The following is a 15,188-nucleotide window of genomic DNA, read 5'->3' on the forward strand; positions in this document are numbered from 1 at the left end:
AGAATTTTTATTCCTCTTCTAGATTGTATAAAGTTGTCATAGAATCATAGAATCACTTAGGTTGGAAAAGACCTTTGAGATCATCACACCCAACCTAGTTAACCCAGCACTGCCAAGTCCACCACTAAGCCACGTCCCTAAGCACCGCATGTGTGCATTTTAAACGCCTCCAGGGATGGTGATTCCACCACCGCCCTGGGCAGCCTGTTCCAATGCTTGACCACCCCTTCCAGTGAGGAAATTTTTCCTAATATCCAACCTAAACGTGCCCTGGCACAACTTGAGGTCATTTCCTCTTACTCTGTCGCTTGTTACCTGGGAGAAGAGCCTGATCCCCACGTGCCTACAGCCTCCTGTCAGGCAGCTGTAGAGAGCAGTAATGTCTCTCTGGAATCTCCTTTTGTCCAGACTAAACAACCCCCGTTCCCTCAGCCGCCCCTCATGAGACTTGTGCTCCAGACCCCTCACCAGCCCCGTTGCCCGCCTCTGGACACGCTCCAGCGCCTCAATGTCCCTCTTGCAGTGAGGGGCCCAAAACTGAGCCCAGGATTCGAGGTGCGGCCTCACCAGTGCTGAGTACAGGGGGACAGTCACTGCCCTTGTCCTGCTGGCCACTCTGTTTCTGACACAAGCCAGGATGGTGTTGGCCGCCTTGGCCTCCTGGGCACACTGCTGGCTCATGCCCAGCCGGCCGCCAGCCAGCCCCCCCAGGTCCTTTCCCACCGGGCACTTCCCAGCCGCTCTGCCCCGGCCTGTAGCGCTGCGTGGGGTTGTTGTGACCCAGGTGCGGGACCCGGCACTGCTCCTCGTTGAACCTCATACTGTTGGCCTCGGCCCATCCGTCCAGCCTGTGCAGATCCCTCTGCGGAGCCTTCCTGCCCTCTGGCAGATCAACGCTGCCACCCAGCTTGGCGTTATCTGCAAAGTTGGTGAGGGTGCACTCGATCCCCTCATCCGCATTGTTGATAAAGATATTAAACAGAACTGGCCGCAGTACTGAGCCCGGGGGAGCACCATTGTGCCCGGCCGCCAGCCAGATGTAACTCCATTTGCTGCCACTCTTTGGGCTCGGCCAGCCGGCCAGCTTTTTGCCCAGCGTAGCACGCAGCTGTCCAAGCCATGAGCAGCCCGTTGCTGCAGGAGAATTGTAGCAGGAGCATTTGAATACACAGAGATACTATTTTTCATTAAAATTATTTGCAAGGAAATATGTGTGTGTATATATATATATTTAAATATTGGGAAAATACTTTCTTTGAACAAAGACTGTAGCCAGCAGAAACAGTGCAAGCAGTAAAATGTTGATTCCCAAGGATTGCCAAGCCCTCCCCCCAAACACAAACCTTTCTAATCTTACTAATCATGATGCAGGGCTGGGTTTGGGGTTTAATCAAACTTTCACCTAATTACCTAATTCTGGGTCTGCTTCTCTGGTTTAATACGAGGACCTAATAGAAAAGAGTTGGTGTGATTTTTCCATTAAAAATACATTGGTTCATTCTCCTGTCACACAAGCCTTATGGAGAGGCTTCTTTGACTGACCTTGTATAGGGACTGAATTCCCTTTCACAGTCAGACGAGAAGTGAAGGAGTGGGAAATCTCAGAAGCCAACATTAATGTTAAACTACGTTACAGTGCAGTTCCAAAAATTGAGATGCTGTTGTCATTATGACTTATTTTCTTGGTATGCTTGGGTCTGGACTTACGTGTAGGTAAGAAGCAGGGAGGGAGAACAGGGAGTCTTTATTATGGAAGTTACAGCTTTGTGTTCAGCTCCAAGATGTAAGAGAAATTCAGTGATTTATATTTTTTTTATGTCAGTCAGTCCTGTAAACCTTTGCTGTACCTCAGACAAGGCATCAGATTTGGTGATGGGTTCTTAAAACATTAATTCATTTTGTGCTTTAACAATACTGTGTTTCTTTTAAACGCTTTCTTTCAGACAAAGGGCCAGTTACCAGTCTCCTCCCTTCTCAGGTAAACCATTCCCCGGTGATAAACCACCTCCTTCTAGGAAAGAAGATGAAAATGAATAACAGGTCTCTCAAAAATGCTGTTATTCACATCCCAAGTCATGCTACAGGGAAGATGTCTCCTATTCCTCAAGAAGATCTTAAAACAAAACTGAACTCTCCATGGCGCACTCACATACGAGTTCATCGAAAGAATATTGCTAGGGCTAAAGGTCAGCTGGGCTATGGGGATACCATAGGACTAATAGATGAGCAGAGTGAGAGCTGTAAAACAAATAGTCCCGGTGCAAATGAGGAGACTTCCAAACATTCTGACTTTGGAGAAGGAGAAGGAGGTGGTTTGGATGATAGGACTACTCAAAAAGCTGACCAGCAGTCGTCTGAGCCAGCCTCTACAGACAGCAGTACAAACATGTCAGTGGTTCAGCTAAAACTGGAAACACTGGAACTCACATCAGATAACAAAACCCATGCTGAGTCAACATCCCATCAGTCCAGCCAGCCACGTTTATCAGAGTCCTCCAGTTCATCCAACAACAGTGGAAACCCAGCTAAATCTCCCCAGCCTGGGAACCCAAAGCCACAGGTCTTCAATCCTTTTCCCAGTGTCAAGCCTCTTCGAAAGTCAGCTACAGCCAGGAATTTAGGGCTGTATGGCCCCACTGAAAGAACACCAACTGTACACTTCCCACAAATGAGCAGAAGTTTCAATAAGTCTGCAAGTGGCAACAGTGGGACCAGGAAACGATAATGTAGTACTTGTCACTCTATTTCTGACAGCAACAAAAATTTATATTGCTTTTTTTTTAAAAAAAGTGTGCGTGTGTATGTGTGTCCCAAAGCATTTCTAATCTTTTAAGTAATAGGGACAAAAGTGATTACCAGATGTATAAATATGTGTCTTTGAAAATTGTGCTCCCATGTTGTTATGGGATAGATTAGTGAAGATGCGCTCTGGCACCCTATTGTCGATTCTGATGGTTCTGTGGTAAAAACAAACATCGATTTGCAGTGTGGAGCATACTGTTTCTTTAAATCTAACTCAGACATAAAATCACCAGCTGCCTTTAACTCCTCAGCCCCCCATGGCCGCCTCCTGTCTCTTTCTAAGCTTGAAGGACAAATCAGTGCAGCAGACAGGTACGACAGATTTTATGACTGTTAGGCAGCTTCCCTATTAGACCTCCTCATTATGCTGTGTGAGTAGCTGGAGAAGCCATGACTAACAGAAGCACAAGCAGCCCTGGCAGTCAAAAGTACCACTTTGTGTCCAACATTAACACCTACCTGTGGGCCATCTGGTTTCAGACATTCTTGAGCAGCATTTTGTGCTTTTTTTCCCACAGCAGTCCTCTGCTGATACTGTTTGTAATATAAATGTAGTCAGTGGGCATGAGAATAGCAGACCCAAATCCATTTGCAACACTGGTTTGCTCCTTTTCTGTTACATATGTACATACATATGTTTATTTCTGTTACTGCTGGAGAGTTGCAGCACTGCAAAATTAGGAACAACTATATGTGTAGTTGTATGAATATTATGGCACATCTTGGCTTCAGTGGATTTAAAAGCCGTTATCTAGATTACAGACTTGTAATTAAATCATATTTGCCAGCTTAGTGGTAGGTAAAATATATGAATGTTCCAAAGTAGTTTAGGGTTTATAATTGTGTAAATAGAGTGATTAGATACTTAGGGTGCCACTTATTAAAATCCAACACATCAGCCACTATCTAAGTGGGAAGGACCCATGGGACTGCCATGGGCTTTCATGGTTTGGTTCTGTTTTGGTGTGGAAGAGCAATAGCAAAGCAATAAGCTGGGTATTTACTTCCAAATCAAAAAAAGCAGCGCTAGTGGATACCGTAAGACAAGTATTTTTTTTTTCTTCAATATATTAAACAGTGCAGGCAGAGAAACTAAATGTTGACAATTCAACTTCAGGTTTGCAAAATCATGTGCTTGAGCTCCAAGAAATTCAGGTTGCTCTTAAAACGTTACAGCTCTGCCGAAATTGGATGTATTGGTTGTGTTTCATTACCTTTTGCTTCCAAGTTTCCCCTGACATGAAAGTGACATTCTTTTAAACTGGAGTAAAAGCAATAATGATGAATCAGTCCCAGATTTTGCTTCCTTTTTTAAAATTCTTTGTTAATTTTTCAAATTAATATATCATCATCTATTTATTAATGTATCCCATAACCTATTGGATGCGATACCAGTTTTACTGTATACCATAATTTATAAGCTGTACAATATTCCCTGTTTATTGTTGTGGAGACAGATTTGTTGTTGTTTTATACAAGTATATGCATATAAAATAATATACAAGTATGAACACTACAAACAGAAAACGGATGTAAATCAGTTCTTGCCCCTGCCTTATTTTCAGGCTATAGTAGTATTGTCACTAATGATTATTTATAGTGCTAAGTAAATTTAAAATAATGTAGAATTTAGTCACAGATCATGGACTGTATGAGAACTGTTTCTGCCTTGATTTAGAAGAAATGGACTTCTCAAAATTTTACTGTGAATCATTCTCCCGGATTTTTCTTAGCTTTAGTGTATCATGGAGCTGTATACTGAACCAGTAAAAATAAAAAGGACTGTCATTCTGCAAAAACTGCTAAAACGTTGCGAGTACCTGTGTGGATTTTCAACATGTTAAGATGTGATTGAGCAATGGAAAATCAGCAAGCATTGCACAGATGCTGGTCTGGGGAAAGAAATGGCGATAAAATACTAATTTTAGTGATTCAAACCTAACCAACAATTGATGAGCACGCTCTGAGGGTCTTGTACTCTACTTGAACCATTAGAATTGAGGTGAAGGAACCATGGCAACTCAGTGCATTATTTTGATGTTTGCTGCAGGAAATTTTCTTTAAGTACTGCCAGATGAGAAAACTGAATGTCATTTTAACGGTTCAGTACCTCAAAAGATGTTCACTGTCTACCTGAAATCTGCCTGTTGAACACAGAGCAAAAGCAGCTTCATCAGATGGTCCTGAGGTGGAACATTAAGATGAGGTTTAGAGAACCAGGAAACTCCAGCGAAGTTCCCCATTATTTTTTCCTAAAGAATCCCTTCAGCAAACGAGGTCTGTGGTGTAGGTGTATCTGTGCTTGGGAGAATGGCATTGCAGCACTGAGGGTGTTGGGAAGCATGGTGGTGGGAGCCTCTGCTCCATAAACCTCCACATTTTGTTCTCCTTGAGGCCTTCTTGTACTAATGCTCTCTTGGTGTGACTAAATGATCTTTCTGTTGGGATTTTTTTAAACTTGAGTTCTTTTTTGAGAAAGTATTATATTAGGATCAGATTGACTTTTATTTCTGGCAATGTGTTTCATCATCATCAAATGGAAGCTCTCAAAGGATGGGCATTTGATTCCATTTTGAGGACACTTACAGTCCTGCAAGTGGAAACAGGTCCAAAACAATTCTGAGATTATTCAAAATTGCCTACACTTTGGGGGTAAAAATGGTAGATGGTAGAAATCAGTTTTTCAGAATTGCAGGCAGCAATTGGTTGATGAAACAGTAGATTTCATCCACAGCTGCAGGTAGGGAAAATATAATTTTGTATACTTAACAAAAATCCTACCAGAATCTATTCAAAAGAATGTAAGTGGTTGCTAGAAAGGCAACAGTATGTTATTTCAAGCAAAAATCATATGCAGCCCTTTACACTGGTATTTCCAATTCAGATAAAAGATCATGTTCAAAATTCAAGAGAGACTATACATCTGTTTCAAACCTCCACAACATATATTTTAAAACATACGACATTCATATTCCTTGACGTTCTTGCAATGAGTTACCCGGTGCCTGTCCACAGGTAGCAGTCATGCCTGGCTGAGTGGCAAAGAGCCAGTATCATCATCTGACACCAGCTGCACTGAAGCATGAAGAGAGAAAAATCCATCCCGATGCATCCTTACCCTTGTCAATGCTTTGTTTGCTCCAGTTTTACTCACTTCTTGTTGGCAGAAGATTCATTCAAGGCAGGGGGTCATCATGTAGCCTGGTGAGTGATTTGAGATGTGCGGTCGTCCCAGACAAGCACCTTTAGCCTGTGTCATCAGCCAGCGGCGACCAGTTGGGTGACTGGTTTCTCAAGCAGCTGAAAACTGCTGTGTTTGGACACCTCTGCATTGATGACAGCATCCTTGGGAAGGTGTACTCCTCTGGGGGGGGGGGGGGGGGCGTGTGTAGGAAGGATGGATCCAGCACACCGCAGGAAAGTGCAATGTGAAGGGTGTGTTCTGCTCATCCCTCTGCAGTGAAGAGCTTGAAGAGCCTTCGGGGCTTGCACAAGCTGACTTTGACTGACACGAGATAACACGATTTAGGATGTGGAAGCTGTTTGCAGTGCAAGACCGTGCCAGGCTGACCGATGCTCAGGCCCAGCCTCCCCCAGCCTGCAGGATGCCATTTCAGCTGTGCTTCATCCTACAAGCAACGTACAGCACTTACTGGCTCACCGCAGGTTGAAAAAGAACCACAAATGTTTCCAAGTCTTTTTCTGATAAAACCGTATCAAACCACACTGGCTGACTACAAATAAGCAGGCAGGCGTGGTGGCAGTGTGGGAGGTGATGCATGTGGGTGGAGGGGTTGGGGAGGAGGGAAGGAGCAACCCATCCAGGCAGAAGGTGCAAGAAGTTTTGAGGGGAAGCAAACTCCTCAGTGCTTGTGCTTCTTTTTAGGTTGTATATGAGCAAATCAAAGGATCGGATGCATGATGTGCCGCTCCCTGCCCATCTTTTGTGTGTTCAGAGTGATTGTGGACTTGCCTGATGCCAGCGAGGAGCCACATCACATGATGTTTTTGTCCACCCACTTGGTAGCCCAGTGATTGCTTCCAGCCTGCCCGTGCAGGAAGGAGATGCCAGCGGAAAACCCTCTGATGCTGTTCACTGCAGCTTGGTTCGCACAGTAAGCCATCGAAAAGGGAGCGAACGTTGGAGTCCCAGCCGGGGTAAAACACGTGCCGTCACTGCGGGCACACCTGACATCTCTTGGCCGGTGCTCTGAGCCAGCTCTGTGGGGAGGGTGCAGCTATGATGACGCTGCCCCAAGACTGGGCTAGTAAGTGTTGTTAACTGGCAGGTGTGCCAAGCCATTGCTGGATGGATGTGGCCATGCAACCCCTGGCGAAGGCTGGTGTGCTGCCTGCAGCTCTGCAATGCGGAGCTGGCTTGCTAACTCAGCGTGGAGTCTTTGAAAGCCTGTGTGTGCTCAGACCACAGCTTGCACCAGTTTGCAGGGGATCAGGTGGATGCATGCACCACTCTACCTGAAGCAGCTCTTCGGTTGTAATCCTCCATGCCTGGCTTGCCAGCAGCAACCCTACCTTGTCTGGTAGGAAGGGTTGCTACACAATATGTTATTTACTCTCTCCTTCTCTTAAGGGTGTGTACAGTTTTATTTTATCACTTGTTGGTTTTCTGATATTTTATAATTGTTGGTGACAAGGGGAAATTGTTTGAGCAGCGCCGCAGTTTTTGAACTCTGGAGCAGAAGAGATGGGTACTTGCTGCATCGCAGAAAGTTTTTGCAACTGTTCCTGTCCCTGTTTGGCTTCTGCTTTCCCTTCATAAACTCCCAACCCTTGCCTGTGTTCATTGACTGTATGTTTGATGGGAGTTTTTGGGAAGATAAGGATAGCCATGCTGGTTGGCTTATCCCAGCATATTTCCTCTGACCACTAACAGTTGCAAACACCTAAGAAAGGAGTCCTGTAGGAACAGAGTGCACCCAGAGACAGCCTTCTCTGGGGCAATCATCTGATTTTGTCTGGGCTGTGCACATCACACAGCCAGCAGCTCATGCACAACAAACAAGTGGCGGGCTGGCCAGGCCAGCTGCATGCACAGCAGGGACCACAAACAGTGGTTCAGTAGCAAGATTTCCTCCTTCACACGAAAAGAATAATAATAGTGGAGACATGACCAGTAATGAAAAGAATAACAAACACCAGAAAACATGAGCCTGAAACAGTAGCTGTCACAGTGATTCCTGCTGTGTGCTGGTTTGCTGCTGCAGGCTCCGCTTGCGCTTCGAGCCCCATGGTGGTTCCTTCCCTCCAGGCTGACCAGCCTCCCCATGCTGGAGAGAAGCCACAGGGCTGGTCTGGAGGGATTCTCCGAAGGAGCAGGAGGTGGGAACAGGCTAGAAAGCCTCACAGGCCCTCAGATAGTCAGACATGGCTGAAGACTCAGGTCCAGTACTTCACACAGCCCATGCAGTGATGGAAGACATTTGGATGCACCCAACAGTGTTGCTCTGCTCCTGCTGCTCACTGCCTGCAACGGCGCCTCCACTGCATCCGTGCACATACCTTGCTTTCCCTTTCTAACAGCTCCATTGGCTTCTCCAAGTGATGCACAGGTATGAACACCGGGCCCAAGTCCGGGGCAGGAGCCAGTCAGTGCAGACACACCACAAGGGCACCTGTGGAGGCAAGGGGTTTGCCAAGCAAGAAGGAAGCAAGTTTATTCTTAGGAAAAGTAGGTAAGGTCTCCAGCGACCATCCAGCATAGGTATTGGAGCCCAATGCTAAAACTTTGGAAGGCCAGTGGTTTACAGGTCACCTGCAATCAGTCACACATTCCTGGGGAGAGGAACGCTGAGCAAAGCCTTACAGTGTGAACTTGTAGTTCCAGGTGTCAAAAGTGATGTCAGAAATCTTACAATTTTTTGTCTCAACTGGGACTTAAAATTGCAGCTTTCCTTACTCTTATCTTACTCTTATTCTCCTAATGACATCTTTTCATGAAACTGGGTTTCTTTCTTTTTTTTTTTTTTAATAAATGCAGGTCTCTCGCTCTGTTTTACCTACCCCAAAATACAGCTGTAAACCTGATCATCTGCTGCTTGTTCTCACACTACCAATCGGTTGCATTAGACATCATGCCCTTTTGAACTCCAGATTACTGCATGTGATAATTTTTTATACTGTTTCCCCTGCACTAGTAAACTTTTCACTCAGCTGCAACAATACTGCTCACTGTCTGGCCCCCAGCACTCTTAGAGAAGAGGCCTTTCTCCAGAGGGAACAGAAACATTATTGTGTGCTTGGCAGAGGGGCAGATGACTTAGTGTTGCCTGACACGTTTTCCATCCCCACTAGCCAGCACTGAGTCAGTCACTGGTTTCCATCCAGACTGGAAAGTGTTTGTTCCACTCATGCTGTAGAGATGCTTCTTCTGCCATCATGTGAGAGGCAAGCTGTCCCACACCACTGCTGAACCTCCAGGCTGTTGTGACAGACAGAGGGTTGGTGGGAGATTTCACTATTTCAGTTTACAAGACATGATAGCATCTTCTGTAAAAGTGCTAAAACATCTGACCACAAAGATGCGATATTGCTAACTCTTAGAGATTTAGACCAGGTTTGCAGCCATTACCACCAGCAGGTCAGTGATGTATCTATCCCCTGACCTCAGTACACACCATCTCTTTCTCTGTTCATATAAATTCGTGATCTTCTAGCTGTGGTCACTAGATGCCACTGGTGCTCCATGCAAACGCAATTATACTGCAATTCCTGTGAAAGGAAATACAGGCATAGCTTAGTGTTTCTGGTTTTCTCCCCATTTTAGGTCAGATGTGGAGCAGTTTCCAGGCCATTCACCTTCGATTTCACATTGTACCCTCTCTGCTCTATTTGACTTCTCTTAGTAAGCTCTCTAACCTTGAGCAGCGATTCCAAAGTGCAGAGACAGCTTAATGGTGTCTCTTTGGGAACAGTGCCCATAGCAGTACACTGAAACACTCTAAAGGCTCTTAGTGGTATAACAAATTTTGTCTATGTAGGACAAGCTGATAAACGCAATTCAGGTGCAGGCAGGTGAACGAAGGTTGTTAGATTCACTGGGTGCCTTGTAGAGACTCGTTTTGTCTGAAGAGTGGGTCAGCAATGACAACCAGATATTGCCGGTCATTAATCAGCTGAAGATATTTCTATCATAAATGCTGCAGCTGAGATGTTCCATGCTGAAGTTTGAAAGAAAAAAAAATATCTTTTTGTCAGACTTCTGTAAAAACAAAACATAGCTAAACTAATGAGTACCTCCTCTTAGGTACTTGCCAGCTTGCTGCCCTGCCCTGGAGACCTTACTGTTGAACCCATGAGTGTTTCAAACTTCTGGAGTCTGAAGAAAAAACACATTCAGGTCTCTCATATGTGGATCCTGTGCCTTGAAGAATTACTTGCCTGCAGTGAAAGCTGGAATTTGCAGTCCACCTGCTTGTCCTCAGCAATCAGTACTGACTCAAGAAATGGGCCCATGTGGAGCTCATGAGGTTCAACAAGGCCAAGTGCAAGGTCCTGTCCCTGGGTCAGGGCAACACCCGGTATTGATACAGCTGGGGGATGAAGGGATTGAGCAGCCCTGCTGGGAAGGACTTGCAGGTACTGGTGGATGAAAAGCTGGATGTGAGCTGACAGTGTGCTCTCACAGCCCAGAAAGCCAATTGTATCCTGGGCTGCATTGAAAGAAGCATGGCCAGTAGGCTGCCCCTCTGCCCCGCTCTCATGAGACCCCACCTGGAGTACTACGTTCAGCTCTGGGGCCTCCAGCATAAGAAGAACATGGACCTGTTGGAACGAGTCCAGAGGAGGACCATGAAGATAACCAGAGGGCTGGAGCACCTCTCCTCTGAAGACAGGCTGAGAGGGTTGGGGTTGTTCAGCCTGGAGAAGAGAAGGCTCCAGGGTGACCTTACAGCAGCCTTGCAGTACCTAGAGGGGGGCCTACAGGAGAGCTGGAGAGGGAGTTTCTGCAAGGGCATGTAGGGATAGGACAAGGGGGAATGGCTTTAAACTGAAAGAGAGTAGATTTTGGTTAGGTCTAAGGAAGAAATTCTTTACTGTGAGAGTGGTGGGGCACTGGAACAGGTTGCCCAGAGAAGCTGTGGATGCCCCATCCCTGGCAGTGCTCAAGGCCAGGCTGGATGGGGCTTTGAGCGACCTGGTCTAGTGGGAGGCATCCTGGTCTATTGCAGGGGGTTGGACTAGACCAGGGGTCCTCAAACTATGGCCTGCGGGCCAGATATGGCCCCTTAGGGTCCTCAATCCGGCCCCTGGTATTTACAGACACCCCCCCCGCCGGGGGTTGGGGGGGAACCAAGCAGCCGCAGATGACTGCCTGCCACTGCATCCGTGCGCCGGCCCCCTGGTTAAAAAGTTTGAGGACCCCTGGACTAGATGTTCGATAAAGGTCTCTTCCAACACAAAATATTCTATGATTCTGTGACTTCTCAGGTCAACACGTGCCCCAGATACAGCCGTCACCAGCATCCTCACAAAATGAGATAAGCCTTAGCTCATCTAGTACAGTTCAACTTTTCAGGAGTATGCTCTGCAAATCTTTGTGGCCAGACACATGCAGTGACACACAGACTTGATACACCCTGACTGAATGTGCACCAGCCGGTTTACTGCCAGGAAAAAAGCACCAGCTGAATGCAGGTCACTTGAAAAACAAACATCCTAGAGCCATTTAAAGACCGAGGCTGTTAAAACAGGACCAAGATGTTATTAGTATTCTTAAAAAGAAACACAACTCCTGCTCAGCCACTGCACATCAACAGAGGTCCTTTAGTGCTCTGTAAAATTTCACTGTTTGGCTTCAGCACTCCCAGAGCACCTAGAGCTCTGCTTTTGCTTATGTCACCTCTGTGCCACATTGGTTAATTCACATATGAGCAAAAGTGTAGTCATGTCAGGCTGAAAAACTGACCCTAATTAACTCTGAGATTTGGCTGGCACAGCTAGAGCTGCTATTTGCCATTCAAGAATGAATTTCAGCACAGGACAAATTATTGAGTAGGGTAGAGCCAGAAATGGACTGATTTTGGTCCTTAAATGAAGATGTGCCTAAAGAGAGTGTGGTCATTTCTAGCTCTGACCACATGTGATTAGTTCATCAATATCTGGGGAAATTCAGCAGTTGGTTGCTTTACATCTCCATTTTGAGATATGCTTCAAAGGCAGGCATTACTTTTATCCTCGGAATTTGTTTTTCCCCTGTACAGCTAGTGATGTTCATGACTGAAGTCCTTCATCCTGAACAGTTCCAACCAACAGTTTCCCTCCTGATGAACAGTATCTTCACTGTGGAATGTTGTCTATCTTATGGTATGTGGGGGCATTTTCTGTGCCTCCTGTTGAAGTGGTGACACTGCAGATACAAAATCAAGTTCCAGGATGCTGGGACATGGCTCTGTGCCATCCACACAGGACGGATGGATTTCATCCTGTGGTCTGTGACTTCATGAGGGTGAAAAGGGAGGAAGGCATTGACTTGTTCTAAAGTTACAGGCAATAGTCTTGTTTAAAACATAGCTATAGATGGGTCTGTGCATGCACTGAAAAGGCTGCAGATCATAAGAGTGGAAAAACTCTGTCCTAGAGATCTGGCCCCTCATATGGTTGAGGGAGCCCTGGACCCCAGCACCTGCATGCGGTTAGGTTTTATATTACACAGTAATTATGTAAAAAGAGGATGGAGTCCTGTGCAGGAATAATCTCAACCTGGGGTTTATTTATTTCTTGAGATTAATGAAAAAAAGGTTGAAAGATACCAATGACATAATTCAGATAACATTCTATATTAAGGATAACCCATAATAAATCTCCTGTGTCATTTCCCAACTTTCTTCTCCATTTCTATTTGCCATTGAGTACAGAAATGAGACCTGGGCACCTCTGGCTAAGGGAGAGATTGACTGTACTTTGAGCTGAAGTGGGTACTGATTCTGAGATGGGACTTGGGAAGGATAGCATGGATAGATAGGAGAGGGAGTACAAGAAGAAATTATTTTTTTCTAGTCTATATTTTGAAAATACAGATTTTTGTATATCTTTTTCCTTCAAGGACACACAGTGCATCAGGCATTTAGCTGTTACCTTACAGGTATTACCAATCTGCGTGGTGAGCATTGGTGGCTGTTTGAATTAAGGTAATAATATTGCTCTAACCATTCCCCTCTCAGTGTATGAAGTGATGACACCTCAAGCAACAGCTTGCAGAGAAGGTCATGGTCTCTGAAGCCATATGCAGCCCTCAATGATATGTTAGAGGGAACAGAGCACTACAAACACATGCAAGGTTGCTATTTGCTGAAGTTCAACATCAGGAGAGAAGTGAATCAGAAGCATGCTTACCACAATGAAGCCGTAACTACAGAGTCTGTAGGGGCAGGTGATTTTTATTTTTAGCATGCTTACCTGCTAGCAGGTTACCATGCAGAGCTGCTGCTGCTGTCTATTGATCCCATAAGCTGTTGTTCATCTCCAGAAAAGCAGTTACCTCAAAAATGTTCTGGGTTTGACTTATAGGATCATAGCACCATTTAGGCTGGAAAAGACCTTTGAGATCCTCAAGTCCAACTGTTAACCCAGGACTGATCCAGGACAGAAAATGCTATTAAATTCCTTTTTGCTATTGTTGCATCTGAGCACTGGCCTAAAAATACAGTCTTTGAAGTGTTTACATGAGTTATTGCTTAGAATAAATATTTTATAGAATCATAGAATCATTTAGGTTGGAAAAGACCTTTGAGATCATCACACCCAACCTAGTTAACCCAGCACTGCCAAGTCCACCACTAAGCCACGTCCCTAAGCACCGCATGTGTGCATTTTAAACGCCTCCAGGGATGGTGATTCCACCACCGCCCTGGGCAGCCTGTTCCAATGCTTGACCACCCCTTCCAGTGAAGAAATTTTTCCTAATATCCAACCTAAACGTGCCCTGGCACAACTTGAGGTCATTTCCTCTTATTCTGTCGCTTGTTACCTGGGAGAAGAGCCTGATCCCCACGTGCCTACAGCCTCCTGTCAGGCAGCTGTAGAGAGCAGTAATGTCTCTCTGGAATCTCCTTTTGTCCAGACTAAACAACCCCCGTTCCCTCAGCCGCCCCTCATGAGACTTGTGCTCCAGACCCCTCACCAGCCCCGTTGCCCGCCTCTGGACACGCTCCAGCGCCTCAATGTCCCTCTTGCAGTGAGGGGCCCAAAACTGAGCCCAGGATTCGAGGTGCGGCCTCACCAGTGCTGAGTACAGGGGGACAGTCACTGCCCTAGTCCCGCTGGCCACACTGTTTCTGACACAAGCCAGGATGGTGTTGGCCTTCTTGGCCTCCTGGGCACACTGCTGGCTCATGCCCAGCCGGCCGCCAGCCAGCCCCCCCAGGTCCTTTCCCACCGGGCACTTCCCAGCCGCTCTGCCCCGGCCTGTAGCGCTGCGTGGGGTTGTTGTGACCCAGGTGCGGGACCCGGCACTGCTCCTCGTTGAACCTCATACCGTTGGCCTCGGCCCATCCGTCCAGCCTGTGCAGATCCCTCTGCGGAGCCTTCCTGCCCTCTGGCAGATCAACGCTGCCACCCAGCTTGGCGTTATCTGCAAAGTTGGTGAGGGTGCACTCGATCCCCTCATCCGCATTGTTGATAAAGATATTAAACAGAACTGGCCGCAGTACTGAGCCCGGGGGAGCACCATTGTGCCCGGCCGCCAGCCAGATGTAACTCCATTTGCTGCCACTCTTTGGGCTCGGCCAGCCGGCCAGCTTTTTGCCCAGCGTAGCACGCAGCTGTCCAAGCCATGAGCAGCCCGTTGCTGCAGGAGAATGCTGTGGGAGATGGTGTTAAAGTGTTTAGTAAGGTCCAGGTGGAGAACATCCACAGCCTTTCCCTCACCCATTAGATGGGTCGTCTTGCTGTAGAAGGAGATCAGGTTAGTCAAGCAGGACTTGCCTTTGATAAACCCTGGCTGGGCCTGATCCTCCAGTTGTCCTGCATGTGCCACATGATGGTGCTCAGGATGGTCTGCTCCGCAACGTTCCCTGGCACTGAGGTCAGGCTGAGAGAGAGGCCTGTAGTCTCCCAGATCTTCTGTCCTGCCCTTCTTGTAGATGGGGTAGATGGGCGTCACATTGCTAATCTCCAGTCTTCTGGGATATCTCTAGTTTGCCAGGGCTGTTGATATGTCCTCACATATCCCATGATTTGTCTCCATGGTTGGTTCCACCACTGTTAAAGCTGGCAGACCAAAAATTTTCTATTCCTTCTTTCCTTCCTTCCATCCATCCGTCCTTCCCTCTTGTCTGCTTGCCTCATCTTGTCTCCCTTCCTGCCTGCCTTTTTACCTCCTTCTTTCATCCCCACATAAATCAAGAGCATTTTCCAGAGCTGGTAAA

The 15,188-nt window shown here is 46.5% G+C and overlaps 1 protein-coding gene across 8 annotated transcripts in view; it reads left to right on the forward strand.

Moving 5' to 3' along the window:
* Nucleotides 1–10,498, forward strand: part of TBC1D30 (TBC1 domain family member 30) — a 67,042-nt gene extending 56,544 nt beyond the window's left edge. For all 8 annotated transcript variants that reach the window (XM_080390759.1, XM_080390760.1, XM_080390761.1 and 5 more), the window contains one exon: nt 1,944–10,498. In XM_080390759.1, coding sequence (XP_080246885.1) covers nt 1,944–2,725 — 782 coding nt within the window. In that variant the 3' untranslated portion in view covers nt 2,726–10,498. The remainder of the gene's footprint in view (nt 1–1,943) is intronic.
* The last annotated feature ends 4,690 nt before the right edge of the window (nt 10,499–15,188 follow it).

This window comes from Falco punctatus (assembly GCF_963210335.1).
Source record: "Falco punctatus genome assembly, chromosome: 6".
In the NCBI taxonomy this organism is placed as follows: domain Eukaryota; kingdom Metazoa; phylum Chordata; class Aves; order Falconiformes; family Falconidae; genus Falco; species Falco punctatus.